Source organism: Talpa occidentalis, unplaced genomic scaffold (assembly GCF_014898055.3).
Source record: "Talpa occidentalis isolate TD23 unplaced genomic scaffold, MPIMG_talOcc4v2.1 talOcc4.17, whole genome shotgun sequence".
NCBI lineage: Eukaryota > Metazoa > Chordata > Mammalia > Eulipotyphla > Talpidae > Talpa > Talpa occidentalis.
The window spans coordinates 7,649,581-7,671,811 of record NW_023601754.1 but is presented as its reverse complement, the minus strand read 5'-3'; the positions used below and the strand labels follow the sequence as shown (position 1 = coordinate 7,671,811).

Here is a 22,231-nt window from a genome sequence, read left to right as displayed (position 1 = left end):
CCTATAAATGGAGGGGGAAATTTTGCTTCCATATTCAAAAGAACTGAACTAAAAATTTTCCCTGATGACATAAGGTGTACTTGACCACCGTGAAAGACTGAGATGCTAGAAAAAAGTATACAGAAGAAATAAAATAAAAATCACCTGTGGGAGGTATGGAAAGACTGAGGAGTGAAGCCTAAGGGATATCTTTTTAGAAATATTCTAAAATTGATTGTGGTGACAGATGCATAACTGTGAATAATCTAAAAGCTATTGTATTATACACTTAAAAAAGACACATTGCAAGGCATGTGAATAATATCTGAATAAAACTTCCTAAAAAACCACCTGAAATTTTAAATCAACAGAAGCACTTTAGTGCTCTCATTCATACACTATTCTTTGAATAGATGTGTGCACACACACTCTCACATACAGTTTTTACTGTGGACAGCTTTGTTTTATTTTCATAGTTTCCTTTTTATGTAAAGATTTATTGTTATTTATTTATGCATAAAAGAGCTGGGGTACAGGCAAGAGGTGCAGAGGGTGAGAGAATTCACCAGAGACAGAGTGGGGAGCAGAACAGGCAGACTGACTGAAATACACTACTGAGGGGAGCAGCGGGTGAGACAGGAGAGGTCTGCTGAGCCCTATGTGGGTTAGCTCCCTGGCCGATGAGCGAACTCAGGCTGCTGCAATGATAGCGCTGGGACAATCACTAGGCCACCAGGGAGGCATACTTTGCACTTGTATTTTGATTATGTTGCTTTTGACATAAATGAGTTTTAAACCTTTAAGATATCAAATCTATTATTATTATTTTTTTTTTTACTTTTCCATCTGGAGACTAAATATTACTTACCTCTCTGTCCTGAACTTTGTGTAATTTCTTCCTTGCTTTTTGATTCACTAATTTTCTTCAGCAGTGTCTACTACAAAAACCACCCACTACTGAGTGTTTTATTTTATTCTACTTTTTATTTTTAGACATTCTATGTACTTTTTTTTTTTTTTTCAAATCTGCTAGATGAGTTTTACCATTCAGGAAGATATTTTGAGGCTTGTTTTATAATTATTTGAATAGAGTAAGCCTGGTTAGTTCATAATATTATGCAATAATTCCAATATCTCAAATTTTCTGGAACTTGTTTCCTTGTGCTTGGTTATTTTGGAACCATGTTGTAATTATTATACAAAAATACAAGTAATTATCAAGTAATTATCATAGGGATGGGGAAAGGGAGAGTTATTAATGTTTACAGAGTAAGTTTATGGTGATTAAAAAATTTTAGAAGTAGGTAGCAGTGACACACATTATGAATAGAATCACTGAGTTGTACATTAAAAATCAGTAAAATAGCATATTTTATGTTGCATGTATCTTACAAGCTATTTTTCATTATTAAAACAAATTTGAAATACAGTAAAAATATTAAAATTTTTATGAGGATTCATTGGAGTCTTGGGGAAGGTGCCTTCTTCCACAGGGGAAATGCTTTAGTTTCTGCAAGACTCCCACAGACACTAACAGTACAGAAATACTTAAAGCTCTAATTCCCTCCCTAAAATTTTTTGAATCTCTGCAGGAGGAAATCTGCTGAAAGAGAGGTCCATTCAGTGATTATAACACATTTTCTTTCCTTATCCCTTCTGATGAGTGCCTGTTGAATGTTCCTTCCAGTCCCCAGAGCTGAAGTAAAGGACAATACTTTTACTTTTGATTCACCCAAAGGCATATTCCTAAACTTAATGTTGGGGGTCTTCTATTAGACCCCCACTTCAAGATGGTTTGGGCTTTCATTTCCACAGCTTGCCTTTCAAGGCCATAAAATTCAAAGCTTAATTTTAGCAAGGCCCTCAGGGCAAATGCAGGTTCTAATGGTTGGTCTACTTCTTAGGATTCCGGCTTGTCTACGATTGTGGTTTGGTAGATCTCTACTTTCTCTTTAGCTCATTAATGCTTTTTAAATGTTCTAAATATGTGATCCTGCATAATAGTTGTTCTCAGCTAACCTATCACATCATTATTGAAAATGGAAGATAGAGCTGTATTCTCTTCTAGATTTTGTCTAGTTTGAATTCAATAATTAATGTTTTCATTCACCAGATAAATATGGCATGTGTTGAGGTTTCTTTGTTATAGTAAGTTAGCATAACGAATTTTCTGTTATTAAATTCTGTCATTCTAAACAAGTATTTTCACTCCTGAGCACTTCTTTACATTGCTGTCTCACTGAGCTTAACTTGAATTGAAGTTATTTGCACATCTTCACGTACAATTTTTGATCCACTGACCTAACTGATCCTCTCAGCAACGTGATAAGTGTTAGATGTAACAGCTTTTAATACATGCTGCTGAGACATCAGACATCTATGTGCTACTAGAGAATTGCTGTTGAGAGCAGAGAGGGTGGCTCCACATACTGTCATTTTCTGTGTGTGTCCTTGGTATTAACAGCATCTGGACAGACATATCTGGATGAAATTTTGCTACCAATTTAACCATTTGTTTACTGCACTACAAGACAAGAAATAGCAAATACTGTTCAATTTTATCTAATTTGTATTCCCTGACTTAATAATTTTGCAAACTGAATCACTTTATGAACTAAATATAGAAAAGTTATTATTATGGTCTGGTTTCTAAGCAACCATTTCATTAAGAAAAGCTTCACTTAGGAAAAACATCTGTTTGTCAGTCAGCTTTCTACTCTCATCATATAATTTCAGAGTGAAGAAGCCAGGGTAGTACTATATCTGAGTAGTTCCTAGCTGTGAAAAGGGTGGGGGCACTATGACAGAGGGAGCCATCTATTTCAATTTCCTCAGCCCCTGAATCTTGATACAGTGAATCAGCTTTCCTAAATAGGTGCATGATAAAAAAAAAAACAGTATCTTCTGATTATAAAAGCAATAAATGCTGATACTGGAAAATGTGGAAAATAAGCAAAAAGACACAAAGGAGAATATAAAAATCACTAGAGTTTTTGAGACCTTCATATTAGATCTCAATGGATTCCCTGGTGGCGCAGAGGTTAAAGTCAGCACTATCAAGCTATTAGCAGCCACTGCAGCATGAGTTTGATCTCCAGCCTGGAAGCTAACCCACATGGTGAGGCAGACATCACCTGTCTTGCCCGCTGCTCCCCTCAGCAGAGTACTTCAGTAGATCTGCCTGTTCTGTTCCCCATTCTGTCTCTGGTGAATCCTCTCACCCACCCTGCCCTGTACCTCTGGCCTCCACCCCAGTTCTTGTATACATAAATAAAAATAAATCTTTTTTAAAAATTATATATATATTTTATATATTGTGAAAAGGGTGGGGGCACCCTTATATATATATATTTTATATATATTTTATATATATTTTATATATTTTATATATAATTATAATATATATTATAAAATATATTTTATATATATTATATATAATTATATATATTTAGCCATATATATATATATATATATATATATATATGGCTAAATTCCTGGCCTAAAATAATTCCATATGGTTTTACCTTTTTCATGGACAAATACTACGATTTTTCAAATCCTTTTTTTTTCTAAAGCAGCAAAACATTCTTTTCACATGAAATCTTTAGAGTAGGCTCAATGAAAAGGAGAAAAGCAGAGCCCTCTGGTTAGAGTGGGGCTATATGGTTCTCCAAGACCACCCAAGCGAGCCCCTTCTTTACTACTCTACTCCTAAGCGTCCTGTAGGACACAGGTATTCATGCAGTCCTTGCTGTCTCCCTTACACAATGCCGCTGTTTTGCTATTTCCTCAGTCAGACCCATTCCCTCCATTCATTTCTAATATCCACCAGCTCTCAGTTTATGGTCACTTCCTCCTTCCCCTTTCTATCAGGTTAAAATGTCCCTAAGTCAGGCTCTGGCATCACTGTGCACCTTTCCTACAAAGCATCTGTCCAAGTCACATTTCACATTTATTTATGTGATTATTTGATTAATATTTTTCCCCTGTCCCCCAGGCAATGTAAATAAACTCCATGAAGGCTGGGAATGACTAGTTATCCTCAACAATGTACCCAGCATATTGCCTGCCCATGCTAGCTGCCCATAGTAGGTGCTCAATAGAGAGTTGTTAAATAAATGAATAAACATCTTAAACCATTGAGAAAAAATATCAATAGCCAAAGATAATTTACAATTCTTTCTGTCTCCATCTAAAGGCAGATTACCAATAATGGGGAGCAAAGCTGTACATAAAGTACAAAAGAGCCTTCTCCTAAGAAAGAAAACCTTAGCACTCATGCCCTGGCAGGTGAACAGGAGAGATGTCCTAATTGGGTCTTTGGTAGCTCAGTTTCTGTGAGCCATTCCCTGCGCTCAGATCATCTGCAATTTCTGAGCCTCTCAGAGACATATAGCAAGATCAAGAAACAAAACCGAGTATAGGGCCTCCCTGGTGATGCAGGTGGTTGAACACAGCGCTGTGAAGCTGCCCACAGCCTCTGCAGCACGGGTTCGATCCCCAGCCACTGGCAAGGGTCCCACATGGTGCTCAGACCTCTCCTGCCACACCAGCTGCTCCCCTCAGCAGTGTATTTCGTTGGTCTGCCTCTTCTGTTCCCCGCTCTGGCTCTGGTGAATTCTCTCACCCTCCCGCGCTTCTGACTGTACCAAGTGCTTATATAAATAAATAAATAAATCTTTAAAAAATAAATAAATCTTAAAAAAAAAAGAGTATAAAAATCTAAAGTAAGATTCTAAAAGTGAGTTGCCCAAACTGTACTGGCACCAATTTAAGAACACTTTTCCATCCCTGTCCAAGATCCCATGTGACCAAACTGGGGGGGGAAATGATGCTTTAATCAGTTAAAAATGTTGAAGTCATGATTCAGCAACAAAAGGAACTATGTCAGGGTTAATAAAAAACATAATTGGGCTTATAAAGTGTGTGAACAGTTTCAAGGATCATCTTAATCACATATAGTAAGATTAGGAATTTTAATTTATATTTGAAATGGTGATGTAGGTAGAGCTTGCTCTTTGAGTTTGGAAGAGAAAAGCCAGGGTACCCCTGTAGCTGTTGCCCTAAAGTAGTTCCAGTGAAAGGGATTGATTCTATTACAGAGGAAAGGAATATTGTACTTAAGATAATTCTAAAGAGGAACTTGCTGTTTTACTTATGCATTTTCTCACTACTTTATCCTCCTTAATTTGCCTTCAAATTCTGACTTTACTAAAGAAAGAGAGGCTCCAGGGCAAAATTTAAATAGCTGTTCTGCAGGGAAGGTATTACATCTTAATAGCTTGTAAAGTAGATGTTTAAGGAGCTGACTAGATCCCAAGGTATCTCACAACTGCCTTTTGGGTGGTGAATTTTGCCTTTGTGACAGCTACCTTACATGAATAGGAGGTGAAGGATTTGAAATGAGCCCTGGAAACCAAGAAATTAAGTATTTAATTGCTTAGCTGAAGAGTCACTGGTGCCATGGCTTAATTTCACTGTCTGCAGGAGCAGAGACCATGGTGAGCTAAGGAAGGTAAGAAAAAGGAATAGAGAGAGGAGCAAAGCACAGACAGGTATAAGAGAGCCTTGGCTCTTGTAGTCATTCTAGATTCCATCTTTATTTTTTTTTTTTTTTTTTTTTTTTTTTTTTTTATAGAGGCATGCTTTATTTATTTTGTTTGCTGGTTTGTTTGTTTGTTTTGTTTATACATGCACTGGGTACAGTCAGAAGGGCGGGAGGGTGAGAGAATCCACCAGAGCCAGAGCGGGGAGCAGAGCAGGCAGAAGGACCGAAGGACACTGCTGAGGGGAGCAGCGGGCGGCAGGAGAGGTCTGCGCGCCATGTGGGACCCTCCTCTGGTGGCCGGGGAGCAGCCGGGGATCGAACCGGCGCCGCAGAGGCCGCGCGCAGCTTCGCAACCCAACGCTCAACCGCTGCGCCACCGGGGAGGCCCTAGATTCCATCTTTAACTAGTTGCCCTCTTACTGCTAATAACTTTTGAGCTTCAGTTGCTTTGCCTGAACAGGGGGAAGATGAAGACATTGACTCTCATAGGGTTGTGGTAAGGGGTAAATGAGATAATGTAGGTTACATCTGATGTGTGGTTGGTCCTCAATAAATCATGTGTGAAGTAAGAGTGAAGGGTCTATAATAAGTGTGATACGTCCAACTCCAGGAAGTCCATCAGCACATTACTAGTAGGCTGGCAACAACAACAGGCCTTTAAAGGTTTCCTAGAGGCCCACACAGAAGGGTCAGATGCCTTGTCCTGGCACGCCAAGAGCTTCTACATTCCAGCCCAGCCCTGCTCCTCCCCTCCATGCCCACTTTGCTCCTAACAACTCGAACTGTTTACCACCCTTTGTACTTGCCCTGCTCATGCACATCTTCCTACTTTTGCTTGGTTCAGCCTCAATCCCTTCACTTCATCTGCACACATTTAAATTCTGCCCATTCATCCCTTGGTAATCCTAAGAGCTCCATAAAAAAACATGGTTCTGAATTTTTGAAGATTATTTTTTAAAGTGCACCATTCAGTGACTTTTATTACATTTATGAGTTTTGTTTACTGATCCTGACTACTAATTCCAATGCATTTTCATTACTCCCAAAAGAAACCTATCCACGATCATCACACCTCATTCACCTCCACCCCTATCCACCGACAACCACTAATAAACTTCCTGTATCTATGGATTTGCCTATTCTATACATTTCATATAAATGGAATCACACAATATGTGGCCATTTGTGTCTGGTTTCTTTTACTTACCATGTTTTCAAAGTTTGTTCATTTTGTTGTTTATTTTGTTGCATGAATTGGTACTTTATTCTTTTTTATCATCAAATAATATTCCACTGTACAGATATACCACATTTTATTTACCCATTCATCAGGTGATGGGAATTTAGGTTGTTTCCACTTTTTGGCTACAGTGAATAATGCTGCTAATAAGTATTCATATAAGCTTCTGTCTGGACATATGTTTCCTTTCTCTTGGGCATCTATAACCAGGGATGGAATTGGTAACTATGCTTAACCTTTGAGAACTGCCAGACCGTTTTGCAAAGCAACAATCTTATGTTTCCACCCTCAGAGTACAATGGTTCTGATTTCTTGACAGCCTCATATTTGTATTAAAGTCAGTTATTTTAAAATCACTGTTGGCATCAGAAATGCAGCAAGTAAAAGTTCTATACACAAAGTTACATGTTTACCTAAGCCAAATCTCAATAAACTACACAGATCCCAGGATGGATTTCTGGGCTTTTAAAATGATGCTGCAATGACAGTCATCAACGGGAGAACAGGCAGTGTGAGGTAACACAATCATAGTCTACTCATGGAAGAGCATTTCAAAGATGTAAACAGACTGCTTGAAAAATAACACTATACACCGCTAAATGCGCACACACAATCAGGCCAGGATGAGTGCAGCATATTATTGAGTTATAGAAAAGATGATTTGCCCAGAAACTATTTCCCATAGGCAGGCCTGGTTCTCCTACACCAGCAGGAAATCTGCACCTTGGGAACAGAAACAGTGCAGGCACAGGCTTAATCATTGTTCCCTGTGACATCTTCAGAGTCAGAGAAACGTAAAATTTGAATCCTGATCTTGACATTTTGTACCTGTGTCCCTTTGGGCCAGTGCTTAACTAACCTCTTAGAGTCTGAGTTCCCTCACCTGTTAAATAGGGGTAAAGTTCCGGGCCTCCCCTGGTGGCGCAGCGGTTGAGCGCTGAGCTGCGAAGCTGCCCGCTGTCTCTGCAGCGCCGGTTTGATACCCGGCCACCGGCGAGGGTCCCACATGGTGTGCAGACCTCTCCTGCCGCGCCCGCTGCTCCCCTCAGCAGTATACCTCATCAGTCTGCCTGTTCTGTTCCCTGCTCTGGCTCTGGTGAATTCTCTCAATTCCCGCGCTTCTTACTGTACCCAGTGCTTGTATAAATAAATAAATAAATCTTTGGGGAAAAAAAAAAGAAAATAGGGGTAAAGTTCCTAATTTGCAGGGTTGCTGTGACTGGCACATAACAGGTACTCAATGGTAACTGCTTATAACACTTTTTTCTGTGTCTCTTATATGGCGATTCTATGGGGCAATCTTGGAAAAAAGATAATAACTAACCTTGAAGTAGCCAGTTCATCATTTATTTGCAGGTAAAAAGTACTAAACTACTAAATATTCTGATGTAAAACTGAATGTATCAACTTTCAAGTGACAGAGGAGGCTACTAAATAGATATCCCAAAAATGAGCTAATGAAAATCTGTAGTGTTCTGGGCCTTAAAATGCTATCTCTGACCTGAGGGAGATGGGGCGGCTATAGTAAGATGAGGAAGAGTGGACTGGGGCTTCTTGTGAAACAGGCGTGGTCCTAGCTCCTCCACTCTCCCAACTTTTGTGTTTATAGGAAAGTTAATTCTTCATTTGCAATAGGATTATATTATCTGCTTTTATTATAGTTCAGGATTGTTGATAAAATCAAAGCTTTCTGTAGTATTTAGAATTAATTTTAATAAATATTTATTAATAATTTTATGTTTTTAATCCTAAGCACATAAATAGAGTTATGCAATTTCTACCATAACTTGAAAAGCTCTAGAGAAGTGACCTAGTGCATTGAAGTAGGAAAAATAAACAATTTTGAGACCAATAACATGGTTCAAATTACTTACTATGTAATCTTAGGGAAAGGATTTAATTATATCTAGCATATTTAGCTATAAAATGGGGTATCTCTCATCATACCAAAAATTCACTCAAAATGGATCATTTTAAATGTATCAATTTAAAACACTACGAAGAAAATATAGAAGTAAAACTGCATTATCTTGGTTTAGGTAATGATTTCTTAAAAATACCAAAAGTGGGGGCCTCCCTGGTGGCGCAAGGGGTTAAGATGCAACCTATGAAGCTATCCACAGCCTCTGCAGCATAAGTTCGATCCCCCGGCCAGTCAGGGAGCAAAGCACATGGCACAGCAGACCTCTCCTGACTCACCCGCTGCTCCCCTCAGCAGTGTATTTCAGTCATTCTGACTGTTCTGTTCCCCACTCTGTCTCTGGTGAATCCTCTCACCCTCCCACACCTCTGGCCTGTACCCTAGCCCTTATATGCATAAATAAAATAAATCTTTAAAAAAAAATACCAAAAGTGCAAGCATAAAAGAAAATATTGATAAACTGGGTTTCATCAATAATACAAAGTTTTATGCTTCGAGTGATAACGATTGTAAGGAAAAAGACAACCCACAGAATGGCAAACCATATCTATATAATTTCATATATTTCATAAAGGACATAGGGCACACTTATAACTCAACTACAAAAAGACACATAATCTAATTTAAAAATGGGCAAATAATCTGAATAGACAGTACTCTGAAGAAGAGATAGAAATGGACAGTAAGCTCATGAAAAGATGATTAACACCCTCATTTATTAGAAAAATGCATATCAAAATCACAAGCTATCATTTCATTTCCACTAAAGAGGCTATTATAAAAAAGACAAACAAATGTTCAACATCACTTGTAATCAGGGAAATGCAAATCAAACTACCATGAGATATCATCTTACACCAGGGAGAATGGCACATATTAAAAAAACTAGCAACAACAAATGTTGGCGAGGGTGTGGAGAAAAAAGAACTCTCCTGCACTGTTGGTGGGAGTGCAAACTGGTCCAACCACTATGGAGAGCTGTGTGGAGATTTCTGGACCTACTAAACATAGAGCTTCCATATGATCCAGCAATTCCACTCCTAGGTATTTACCCAAAGGACACAGAAACATCAATTCCAAAGAGCACCTGCACCCCTATGTTTATAGCAGCACTATTTACAATAGCTAAGCTTTGGAAACAACCCAAGTGCCCAAAAATAGATGACTGGATCAAGAAGATGTGGTACATACACAACATGGAATATTATTCAGCATTCAAAAAAGATAAACACATGCAATTTGCAGCAACACGGATGGCGCTGGAAGGGATCATGCTCAGTGAAATAAGCCAGAAAAAAAAAGAAAAATACCAGATGGTTTCATTCATAGCAGGAATCTAGAAAACTTAAATAAGGGACCAGGAAAAAGAATAACTATAAGAAAGTAAAAATCAAAATCAACAAACAACTATGAACCAGAGACACCCTATGGGGGGTGAAGGGCGGGGAGGGGAGGGATTGGGGTCAAAATAAGGGGGTCGCAATTGTATGGGGAATATAAAAAAAAATGAAAAAAAAAAAAAAAGACAGACAAGAACAAGTATTGGCGAGGATGCAGAGAAATCAGAGCCCTCAAGCATTACTGATAGGAAAATAAAATAGTGCAGCCACTAATGGAAAAGCTCAGTAGTCCCTCAAAAGGTTAAATAGAGGATTACTACATGACCCAGTAATTTTCTCCTAGGTACATACCCAGGAGAAATGAAAACATATGTCCACACAAACGCTTGTAGATAAATGTTCATAACAGCATTATTCATCATAGCTGAAAAGTAAAAACAATCCAAATGAATGGATAAACAAATGTAATTATCTCTGCAGTGTAATATTATTCAGCCAGGAAAAGGAACGAAGTATCAATCCCTGCTACAACATGATTGTACCTCAAAAACATTATGCTAAATGAGAGGAGCCAGACACAAAAGACCACTCATTGTGTGATTCTATTTTTTTTTAAAGATTTATTTATTTATGCATACAAGAGCTGGGGTACAGGCCAGAGATGCAGGGGGTAAGAGGATTCACCAGAGACAGAGTGGGGAACAGAACAGGCAGACTGACTGAAATGCATTGCTGAGGGGAGCGCGGGTGAGACAGGAGAGATCTGCGGCGCCAATGTGGGTTGCTCCCTGGCCTGCCAGGGATAGAACTCATGCTACAGAGGCTGCTTCATGGTGCGTTGCTTAACCACCTGCACCACAAGGGAGGCCCATGTAATTCTATTTTTATGAAATGTCCAGAATAGGCAAATCCACAGAGACAAAAAGTAGATTTGTGTTTTCCAGGGGCTAAGGGAAGTGGGGGATAGGAAATGATGGTAATAAATATGGGGTTTCTTTCTGAACTGATGAAAAGTTCTAAAATTAGCAGTGAAGATTACATAATTCTCTAAATATACTAAAAACATTGAATCATATTTTAAATAGTGAATTTTTGGTTTATAAATTATATCTCAAATAAGAAGTTTAAAAAATGAGGATACTATCTACTTCCTAAAATTACTCAAAAATTTACTGATAGTATACTTGAGAGATGTTTACAAAGTGCTCATTTGTTAATTAGGTGGTACAGTAACCAGGTTAGTACATAAAAAGAAATCTTCCCATTTCAAGGACATACATGGAAATGATACACTTCACAGGACTATGATCCAAATTTCAATGCCAGATCCAATTTAGATGGCCCTTCAAGGGATAGAATTATTTTCAGTTGATGATTGCCCAACTTACTTTATTTGAGGGAGAAACCTGAGAAGAAGACAAGGAGTTCAGGCTCTGACAAGTTAAAACTTGTAATCCTGTGCAGTTAGAAACTGTAAACACAATTTTACCTTGTATCTACTTTCCCCCTCTTTGGCTTTCCCTCCCCTTGGCTCTTTCTCCAGAAATGAAGAAAGGAAGAAGGTGGAATAGTTGTTGTGATTTGTTTGGGCATGTCGTGATGTCTACATTCTTTTCACTACAAGGCAAGAGTGTACTTTCACCTCCATGCGTGGATCAGAGCCCAGGGCTCTGCTGTATTTTTTTCAATGAACTTGGTAGTTTTATCCAAATATCATTTTGACAATGGTGGGGATCACCTGGATCCCTGAAATGTATCTTTGATGTTGCTCTCAAAATGTCCTTTAAATAAATAAAAAGCGGGGGTCTCCCTGGTGGTGAAAGGGGTTAAGCGTCAGCACTATGAAGCAATTGCAGGTACTACAGCATGAGTTCGATCTCCAGCCAGGGAGCTGACCCACATGGCGCAGCAGACCTCTCCTATCTCGCCCACTGCTCCCCTCAGCAGTGCATTTCAGTCAGTCTTCCTGTTCTGCTCCCCACTGTGTCTCTGGTGAATCCTCTCACCACCCCCACCTCTGGCCTATACCCCAGTTTTTGTACGCATAAATAAATAAATCTTTAAAAAAAAGTAAATAATTAAAATTGATTCAGAGGACACAAGAGCAGATCCATAGTATGATTAAAAAAAAAACCTGGCTATCTTATTTGAAAAGTATTTACTTACCACAGTCATTATTGAACATCTATGTGAGCAATGTGAACAGTGCCCAAAACATCTAGTATGGACTCGAGGACATGTTTGTTTTTTGTTTTTTTTTATAGAGGCATGCTTTATTTATTTGTTTGCTGGTTTGTTTGTTTGTTTTGTTTATACATGCACTGGGTACAGTCAGAAGCGCGGGAGGGTGAGAGAATTCACCAGAGCCAGAGCGGGGAGCAGAGCAGGCAGAAGGACCGAAGTACACTGCTGAGGGGAGCAGCGGGCGGCAGGAGAGGTCTGCACGCCATGTGGGACCCTCCTCCGGTGGCCGGGGAGCAGCCAGGGATCGAACCGGCCGTGGGCAGCTTCGCAACCCAGCGCTCAACCGCTGCACCACCGGGGAGGCCCTCGAGGACATGTTTTAATGGCAGTTTTAAGGAAGGACTTCTATTTTTTACCTTCTACAACTCACATTTACATTTAAAAAAGAGAGAGAGAGAGAATGCATTAACTTGTACAATGATAATGATGCCAAAACAATGGAAAAAAGAATATATAAAGAGTGTAAAAAGAGACTAAACCTTCCACTATAAACTCTGGATTGTAGACAGAACTCAGTGTTATGGGGCCTCCCTGATGGCCCAGGGGTTAAGACTTAGGCTCTCACTGCTGTGGCCTGAGTTCCATCCCAGCCAGGGAGGGAGGTGATCCACACGGTGCAGCAGACCTCTCCCATCTCGCCCGCTGCTCCCCTCAGCAGTGTATTTCACTCAGTCTGCCTGTTCTGTTCCCCACTCTGTCTCGGGAATCCTCTCACTCCCCGAACCTCTGGCCTGTACCCCAGTTCTGTGCATAAATAATAAACAAACAAATAAATAAATCTTCAAAAAAAACCCTCAGTGATTTGATATATAATTTCCTGCCTAAAGAATCTACTACTGAGCACCTACTTACCTGGGAGCAGGTGCTATGAGAATCAAGTCAATTATCACTTATCAGTAGGACCAAAAGGAGATACGATTTTTCATAAAATTAAAATTGAACTCATAGAGAATTTAGTTCTCAAACTGTTGTGATGGACAGATAACGCATATATCAGAAAATCCAACATCAGCTATTGAATGGGTGGGTTTATTTCACTCCTATGCACTGTCCCTGGACTGCAGACAAAGTTGGCAAGAAATTACAAAAGAAAGACAGCAAAATATCACTAAATTAAGCAAAAGGTATGTTGTTATTTTTTCATGGAGCCATTTAGGCAGCAAAGGAAAGGAAAACTTAAAACACACACACACACACACTCACTCCCCCAAATTAAATGCTGCTCAAAAGACAACCAGGTGCCCCTTGAACGCAGGGCATTTTGAAGGGAGTTGGGTTGTCTGACTGGGAGTCCACAGCGGCTTGGCTCCAGCACTGCTTTCCGCCTGGGCAAAAGACACTGGCAAAGCAGGTGGGAAAATTCACCTCTTTCCTTTCTTAATGGGAAATTCACCTAAGGCCTTCGCCTTTAAGTGTATGTTACAGACACCAAAAACATCAATTAATTCAAACTTGTCCATCTTGGGGAGCTGAGAACAGAAACTACACCTCTACCGCCCATGTTCTTCATCACCAAATTAGCTACTAACTGATTAGCACACCAATTAAAATTACTAAAAACAAACACAAAACCAACAGTTGTGATTTTTATAGCAGACCCTAGAGGCTAATGAGCTCAGTGGGTTAATCAGCTAGAAAACTTATTCCAAACAGCAACGCTGCCACATTAGAATGACACACTGCTGCTCCCTGAAAACCATGTCTTTAAAAAAAAAAAAAAATCAATGATAAACATCTCCTTGACAGTATAACAGTTTCTTGGGAAAAATACAGGGTTATTTTTTTCTTGAGACTTAAGAATTACAGGCATGTTAAGTTGCTGAGCCTTTGATTTCCGTTTAAGTCCCATCCACTGCCCTGTGGCTTTCGAGTCCTCTCGAGCCCCCAGGGTGGTGTCTTCCACCCCTCAGCTGCAGGTAATTACTTTTTTCTCACAAAACTCTCTATACTTTCGGCTTCTGCTGTTACCTAGTTGTCCTTTTATGCCTCTTTGGGTGATCATTAGGTCTCCTTGAAGAATTTTCTTTTTGCTTTTTAACCTAGTAACAACAATGCAAATGTATTGTGTATAGTAATATTTATTGAATAAAGAATTAATCCCAAGACTCAGGCCTTCATCATGATATACTTGCCCTTCTGCACTCTCTCAAGCTTCAACTACGAGATCTGCATAGAGCATATGTAAGTTACACCAAGAAATAACTCGCCAATAAAGACCTGCACATGCCATTGAACTCACCTCGCGTTTTGCAGAAGAAAGAAACACATTAGTGAGAAGGACTGCATTGCTGGCATCAATCCTGCACCCCTTCCTGAATCCAAGCCTGTGACATGCTCTGTCACTTGGTCTGCTGTCCCACTAAAGGAATAGAGCCTATTTCCCTACCCTTTGACATCTGAATTGAGTCACATGACTTGCTTTACCCAAAAGAATGGGCTGAAGTGATAGGAAGTCAGTCCCTCGCTTAGAAACCTGAAAAGGCCTCTTGAGTTTATTCTTGCTCTTTTATATGTCTGCCATCTCCACAAGAACATGCCCTGATAGGGGCCTCCCTGGTGGCACAAGAGGTTAAGACACAACCTATGAAGCTAACCGCAGCCACTGCAGCAAGAGTTCAATCCCCAGCCAAGGAGCTGCCCACCTGGTGCAGCAGACCTCTCCTGACTCGCCCGCTGCTTCCCTCAGCAGTGTATTTCAGTCAGTTTGCCTATTCTGTTCCCCACTCTGTCTCTGTTGGGTCCTCTCACCCACTGCGCCTCAGGCCTGTACCCCAGTTCTTGTATGCATAAATAAATAAATCTTAAAAAAAAAAAAAGAACATGCCCTGATAGGCCACTGGTCTAGGGATGATTAGAAACAGGTACAACAGAGCCTACGGGCCGGCAGGAAGGGGTAGATCTTCTCAGCCAAGCCCAGCCTAGATCAGCTAACCCCCAACTGGTCAGAGATATGAGTGATAATAAATGATTAGTGTTAAGATACTGAGTGTTGGGGTAGTTTGCTATGTAGCAATAACTAATGGATGGAATGGGCCTACTCACGCTTTAGATGTGAGAAATTAGCACAGATCACCATGTTATTACTGAGTAATCCAACAGATAAGGTGATGGTGATAACATTAAAATGATAAGAGCTAACACGTCTTTGAACAACTTACATGTGCCAAGCACTTTCAAGGTCTTGACTCATTTAATCTTAGTATTATTAGGCCCCTTTCTATAAATAAACTTAGAACAGTTTTAGAAACAAAATTACCTAGAGATAGCACAGCGTTTTCAAATACGGCACACCTTGTTGTCCTTATTAACATTTTACATTAGTATGTTCTATTTGTCACAATTAATGAACCAATACTGATATTTTATTATCAACTAAGGTCTACAATTTACTCAAATTCTCTTAGTTTTTCCCTAATGTCCTTTTTAATTCCAGGATCCCATCTACCACATTGCATATCATCATCCTATCTCTTTGGCCTCTTCTCCACCCTTACTCAATTATACACACAAAAATATGAATTTGGGTAACTGTTTTATTGGGATCTATTCACATAGCACAAAATTCACTCTTTTAAAGTATGTAATTCAATAGTTCCTACTTGCAGAGTAGTGTAACTACCACCATAGTCCATTTTAGAAAGTTTTCATCATACTAAAGAAAAACTCTGTACCCTTTAGCCCAACCCCTCCCCAGCACTAGGCAACTACTATTCTACATTCTGTATCTATAAATTGACCTATGCTGGACATACCATATGAGGAAACCATATACTATTGACCTTTTGTACTGGTTTCTTTTACTGATGCTTTTAAGGTCTGTCTATGCTTTAGCGTATTTTAGTAAGTCATTACTTTTTATGTATGTTGTATGCATATGCCACATCTTGTTTACCCATTCATCAGGTGACAGATATTTGTGCTGTTCCAACCTCTGGGCTATTAAGAACAAAGCTACTATGAACTATTATGTGCAAGTTTTTGTGGGGATATAAGTTTTCATTTTTCTTACTTACATAATAAGGAATGAAGTTGCTGGGTCAAGGGATAACTCTTTTATCTTTTCAAGGAAATGCCAAACTACTTTGCAAAGGAGCCGTATCATTTTACATTCCTATTTAGCCCCCTTTTTACAGATAAGGTCATGAAGCCCAGAGGGATTAAGTAATTTGCCAAAGTTCACATAGCTGAGAAGCGGGGGACTGAGAGGTATACCCAGACAATGCACCTCAGGGCCAGAGCTCTTGATGACTGTACTACCCAGCTACATTCTTACGGTCTCACCATGTATGCTTCTCACACTATTACAGAGGGTGCCTAATTCTCTACACCCCTTTTCATGAGGCCCCACTCTAGTTTTGAAATCCATGAATTAATGGAGATGTGGAAAAAAACAGAGTCACAGAAGGGAAACAGAAGATTGCAAAAAAGTGTTTGATGAAGAAACATTAAATACCCTAGATTTTTTTAGCTTAATGAGAGGGCAGAAGTGTCTCTGATAGTAGTCAAGTATACAGAAGGCTGATTGATGCAATGCAAACTCACGTATGAGTCATTCCTTACTTCCTTGATTTACAGGAACTGGGGTTTACTCTATAGGAAGATAAGTAAATATAAAGATTTCATCATTATGAGACACAAACTTTATACACACATTTTGGGAACCATCCAAAAAAATTATTTCCATAGCTTATATTGAGTCCTAGTTAGGAGGCAGGAAGATGGACACAATGACCAGCAGGCCTGTGGCTCTATGACATGATATAATCTTTAGCAGACAGACCTATAGTTCCTTAGCTGGAACTAACTTACCCTGAATCGCAGATAGATATACAAAGGCGTCTTCATGCTCCAAGTTCTCCAAGAATATCTAGAACCACAAAATACAGCAGTGATATGAGTCACACAGAGCAAGCATTATTTGTCTTGGTTAGTCATTGGTCAGACTTTAGATCTCATGGGGGTAAAACAGTACATAGGTTTGAGTCCTGTTTTTGTAATATTTTTAAAAGGACTGTCCTGAGGGGTAGATACTTCTTCAATAGCTAAGTACATACCAAAAGGAGGCATGAGAAATCAGAATCTGGGAGAGCAATCCTCCACAATTCCACTACGGCCTATAATGGATGGCGCCGTCTCATGGGACATGACAGATGTCAGGTTGTGACACCAGAGGATGGTTTTGGTTGGTTATGTGAGGTTGATGGCACAGTTGGGCACAGTTGTTGTAATTTGATCCTTTTCTCTTGCACTCAGAAAGAACATGGAAGGGCCCCCTGGAAGGGGTTAAGCGTCAGCACTATGAAACTATCTGCAGTCTCTGCAGCACGAGTTTGATCCCTGGCCAGGGAGGTGACCCACATGGCACAGCAGACCTCTCCTGTCTTGCCCGCTGCTCCCCTCAGCAATGTATTTCAGTCAATCCGCCTGTTCTGCCCCCCACTCTGTCTCTGGTGAATCCTCTCACCCCCCTGCACCTCTGGCCTACACCCCAGCTCTTAAATGTATAAGTAAATAATTTAAAAAAAAAATATGGAAGTGGGCCTCCCTGGTGGCACAGTGGGTTAAGCACAGCACTGTAGGCTGTCCACAGCCTCTGCAGCACCAGTTCAATTCCTGGCCAGCCAGGGAGATACCCACATGGTGCGGTGCACCTCTCCTGTCGTGCTCGCTGCTCCCCTCAGCAGTGTATTTCGGTCTGTTTGCCTGCTCTGCTCCCTACGCTGTCTCTGGTGAATCCTCTCACCCTCCCACGCCTCTGGCCTGTGCCCCAGTTCTTGTATAAAAATAAATAAATCTTTAAAAAAATATGGAAGAAAGAATGTGAAAGTCCATGTGAGAGACACAGTGGGTCTTGTCATTAATCTCTCTACTGTTGTTTTATTTCTAAATAAACTTTCTTTTTTTTTAAAGATTTATTTACTTATATAAGAACCAGAGTACAGGCTAAATGTGCGGGAGGATGAGAGGATTCACCAGAGACAGAGTGGGAAACAGAACAGGCAGACTGACGAAATACACTGCTGAGGGGAGCAGTGGGCAAGACAGGAGAGGTCTGCAGCACCATGTGGGTTGCTCCATGGCTGGCGGGGATCAAACCGGCACTGCAGAGGCTGCGGACAGCTTCACAGCGCTGCACTCACCCACCTGCGCCACCAGGGAGGCCCTGAATAAACTTTCTTACTTGTTAGAATAACTGACTGTTTTTGTTTGAGGTTAACTAAGGGAGGGAACCTGGCTCAATAAGCAGAAATTATTATTTACTTACTAGTTTTAAAACTTTAGTTACTAAAAATAATTTTTTTCAATCAGAATTACAATTCTTAGTCTAATGGTCAAAGTATGTGGAAGAGACAATAGTAATAATAATAGCAGCTAGTTTTATTGCATCCTCATATGTTTATCACTATAATTAGTGCTTTATATGAATCATTTTATTTCAAATCTTTCAACGTAAAGTGGGTCCTATTATTATCCTCACTATACCAATGTAGAAATTGAGGCACAGACAATATAAGGGACTTGTCCAGGACTTAGCTTTTTTTTTTTTTTTAAAGATTTATTTATTTATGCTTACAAGAACTGGGGTACAGGCCAGAGGTGTGGGAGGTGAGAGGATTCACCAGAGACCTAGTAGGGAATAGAACAGGCAGATCGAATGAAATACACTGCTGAGGGGAGCAGCGGGAGAGTGAGGAGAGGTCTGCTGTGCCATGTGGGTTGCTCCCTGGCCGGAGATCGCGTTCGTGTTGCAGTGGCTGAGGATAGCTTCATAGGTTGCGTCTTAAACCCTTGTGCCACTGGGGAGGCCCGACTTGTCCAGGACTTTGATCTGGTATTTGGTCAGTAATCTCTATACCACTTAGCTCTTAATTTTCTAACCCACAGTGAAATCAGGACATTCTCCACAAAGGGAAAAGATCCCAAAAAGCATATATTTTCTCCCATACAAGTCTACAACATAAAGAACAGCTTTCACACAGTGATGGAAGGACAAGAGGAGAGGAGACCCAATTCTGTCAAACGACCCTCGAGAAGGAAGAGAAAACAGAACACCTCTCCGCGCTGGGTCACAGTGTTGAAAGTGGATCTATTTTATACCACAAAGAGGATGTTCCCATCTCTGGAAACTTGTTCATGCTGTTCCGTCTCCTGTTCCTTATTCGGCTGCTCAAACCTGATGAGTTTGTGAAGGTCATGTCCAGATCTACTTCGGATTTCAACTCTCTCCCTTTCCTGACTGTCCATAGCATTTTTTCCTGTAACTGGTACTCTCTCTGGTCTCTTCTTGTTCCACTGAGTAGTCTTATGTGCTTTTATCTAAGACTTTCCTAACTCGACATCTTGTCGCCTCAGAACACCGACCATTTTCCTGAGAGTAACCCAGGTCAGCTTGCTACACAGTCCAGACCCCCAGAAAGCTGGACTCCCACCTGCATGCATGTATTCTGTAGCGTGTTCTACTCACCTGGAGAAGTTTCTCTTGCATCTCAAGGGCTGTTGCTTCTCTCTGCTCTATCCAACGGGAAAGAGTTCGCAGGGCAGCAGCCCGTGTAGGAATTTGAGGATCATAAGCTGCTAAAAGAACCGCCTGGAGCTCCATTGTGGTTGCGCTCCCAGGCTTCTGATTTGTGGTAGGGTTGGCTTCATTGGCTTCCTGAGGAATGTGTGCAGCATCAGCCTTCAGGCCTGCTCGGTTGCATTTCTCCCGGCTTTGCTCTTGTTCGAGGTGGTCAGGAGACGCATCAGCATATTTCTCACAACTGCTTTGTTGCTGTTCTATTTTGCTTCCTGGATCCTTTTTGTTCAGGGTACTGTGGGCAGCCACACTCACAGCCTCGGTGGAGAAGGCCCCATGGGTGGAGATGGTGATGCGGAGATCAGCAGCGAGTTCTTGGATGACAGGGTCAGGGTACGTGTCAGAGACCTTCTCCAGCAGAGGCAGCAACTGCTTCAGAACAGCAAAATCACTTGACTTCAGCTACAAAATAAAATGGAGAGTGTCACATTCACATGAACACAGCAGATGTTATGACCTGAACATAAGGAATCATTTTCTTTTTAAAAAATTTTATTTATGGGCCTCCCCTGGTGGCGCAGCGGTTGAGCGCTGGGCTGCGAAGCTGCCTGCAGCCTCTGCAGGCCGGTTTGATCCCAAGCCACCGGTGAGGGTCCCACATGGTGCACAGACCTCTCCTATACCCAGTGCTTGTATAAATAAATAATTAAATATTTTAAAAAATGTATTTATGTATTTTATATCATTGTTCATTATTGTACAATGTTTGATTTCTCCTCTCAGGTGTCCCCATAAAATTACTACCACCAAGACACCCATGATCTGTCACCATGGACTCTTATGCTCTTCCCGCCCCTTTTTATCCTTTTCCCTCCACTGCTGAATGTTTCCGATTTATAGTTTGCCTGCTAGTTTTGCCTCTTTTTTTTTTTTAAAGATTTATTTATTTATACAAGCACTGGGTACAGTCAGAAGCACAGGAGGGAGAGAGAATTCACCAGAGCCAGAGCGGGGAGCAGAACAGGCAGAGGACCGATGTACACTGAGGGGAGCAGTGGGAGGCAGGAGAGGTCTGTGCGCCATGTGGGACCCTCGCCTGGTGGCCAGGAATCCAACTGGCCCTGCAGAGGCTGCAGGGCAGCTTCACAACCCAGCGCTCAACCACTGCACCACCGGGGAGGTCCACTAGTTTTGCCTCTTTTTTTTTCTGATCGCTTGTATGGTTTCCCTATGTTCTCCTAGAAGTGAAACTATCCAATAGTTTTCTTTTAATGAAACATATTCTGAGTAAAACGGATGGGGAGCGAATCTTACTCCTGGTGTAATCAGCATATAGCCTGAGTCATCTTGAATAATTATAGCCAACATTTATTGAGCATTTACAACACACAGGTACTTTTCTAAAGCTAAAAATACATATATAGATCAGTGATGCATACTGTTACTCTTAATTTTTACAACCTAATGGACAAAACATAGTATCTTATGCTGTTAATTTGTATTAGTCAGACTAAGAGCACTATTAATTATCCTTTCATGTTTATTAGCTGTCTGCATTTCTTTCTCTGTGATCAGACTATATGCTTTATGCTCACTTTCCTAATGGACTTCTGTCTCAATAGGTACTTATACTATACTGAATTTTAATACATAACATACAGAAAAATTCTTTTCTAGATTATTGTATTTTGACTTTTATTGTATTTTTTATTGTATTACGGGTTTTTGTTTTTGTTTTAGTTTTGTGCACCATTTGACATAAATAGATGAGTTAAAACTAATAAGGTACTCAGTGCCTGACACATAGTAAGTGCAATGTAGCTGTTTTAAAAATAAATACAATAAACAAAAAATAAACAGGTACATATTCCTATTCCTGAGATCCCATTACTATATTTATCTATATTTTAATCAGGTGGAAAATGGATGCATAGCACAGTTAAGAAAACATATCCAAGGTTACAAAGATGATGGTAAGATGTGAGCTCAACAAATCTGACTCTGGAGTCCACAGTTCTACCCCAAATCTGACATGCCCTCACTTGACTGAATGAAACTGTTCTTAACAACATGATCTAAAGTGGCTGGTCAGCACACAGGGGATCACAGGGGCCTGGAAAAGATTAGAATGATCACTGGCAAAAGGAAATTTCTTAGAAAGTAGGAGTGAAAATTACATTAGATTTTATTCTCTCTGGAAGCTTTGTTCTAATCATGCCTTATGCCTCACTAGGAAAGGCAGATGTGCAGTCAGTGAAGAAACAAGAACAGTGATAACCCTTTTCATTTAAAAATATTTAGGAAATTATTATATGAGTCTTCATGAGGTCCTGATGATTTGAAAACCTTGTGGTCTTAAATCCTTTCTTGAATAAGGCAGTAGGTTTTTTTGGTTTGTTTTTAATTTTATTTTTATTTTTATTTTCTTAAATCATTGCTCATT

General features: G+C 40.2%; 1 protein-coding gene across 1 annotated transcript in view; it reads right to left on the bottom strand.

The window, feature by feature from the left end:
* TANGO6 (transport and golgi organization 6 homolog) overlaps window positions 1-22,231 on the bottom strand; it is a 157,059-nt gene that overhangs the window by 87,700 nt on the left and 47,128 nt on the right. The window contains exons 13-14 of the mRNA XM_037515990.2: window positions 19,738-20,250; window positions 17,082-17,139 (exon numbers count right to left, since the gene is read on the bottom strand). Coding sequence (XP_037371887.1) covers window positions 17,082-17,139; window positions 19,738-20,250 — 571 coding nt within the window. The remainder of the gene's footprint in view (window positions 1-17,081; window positions 17,140-19,737; window positions 20,251-22,231) is intronic.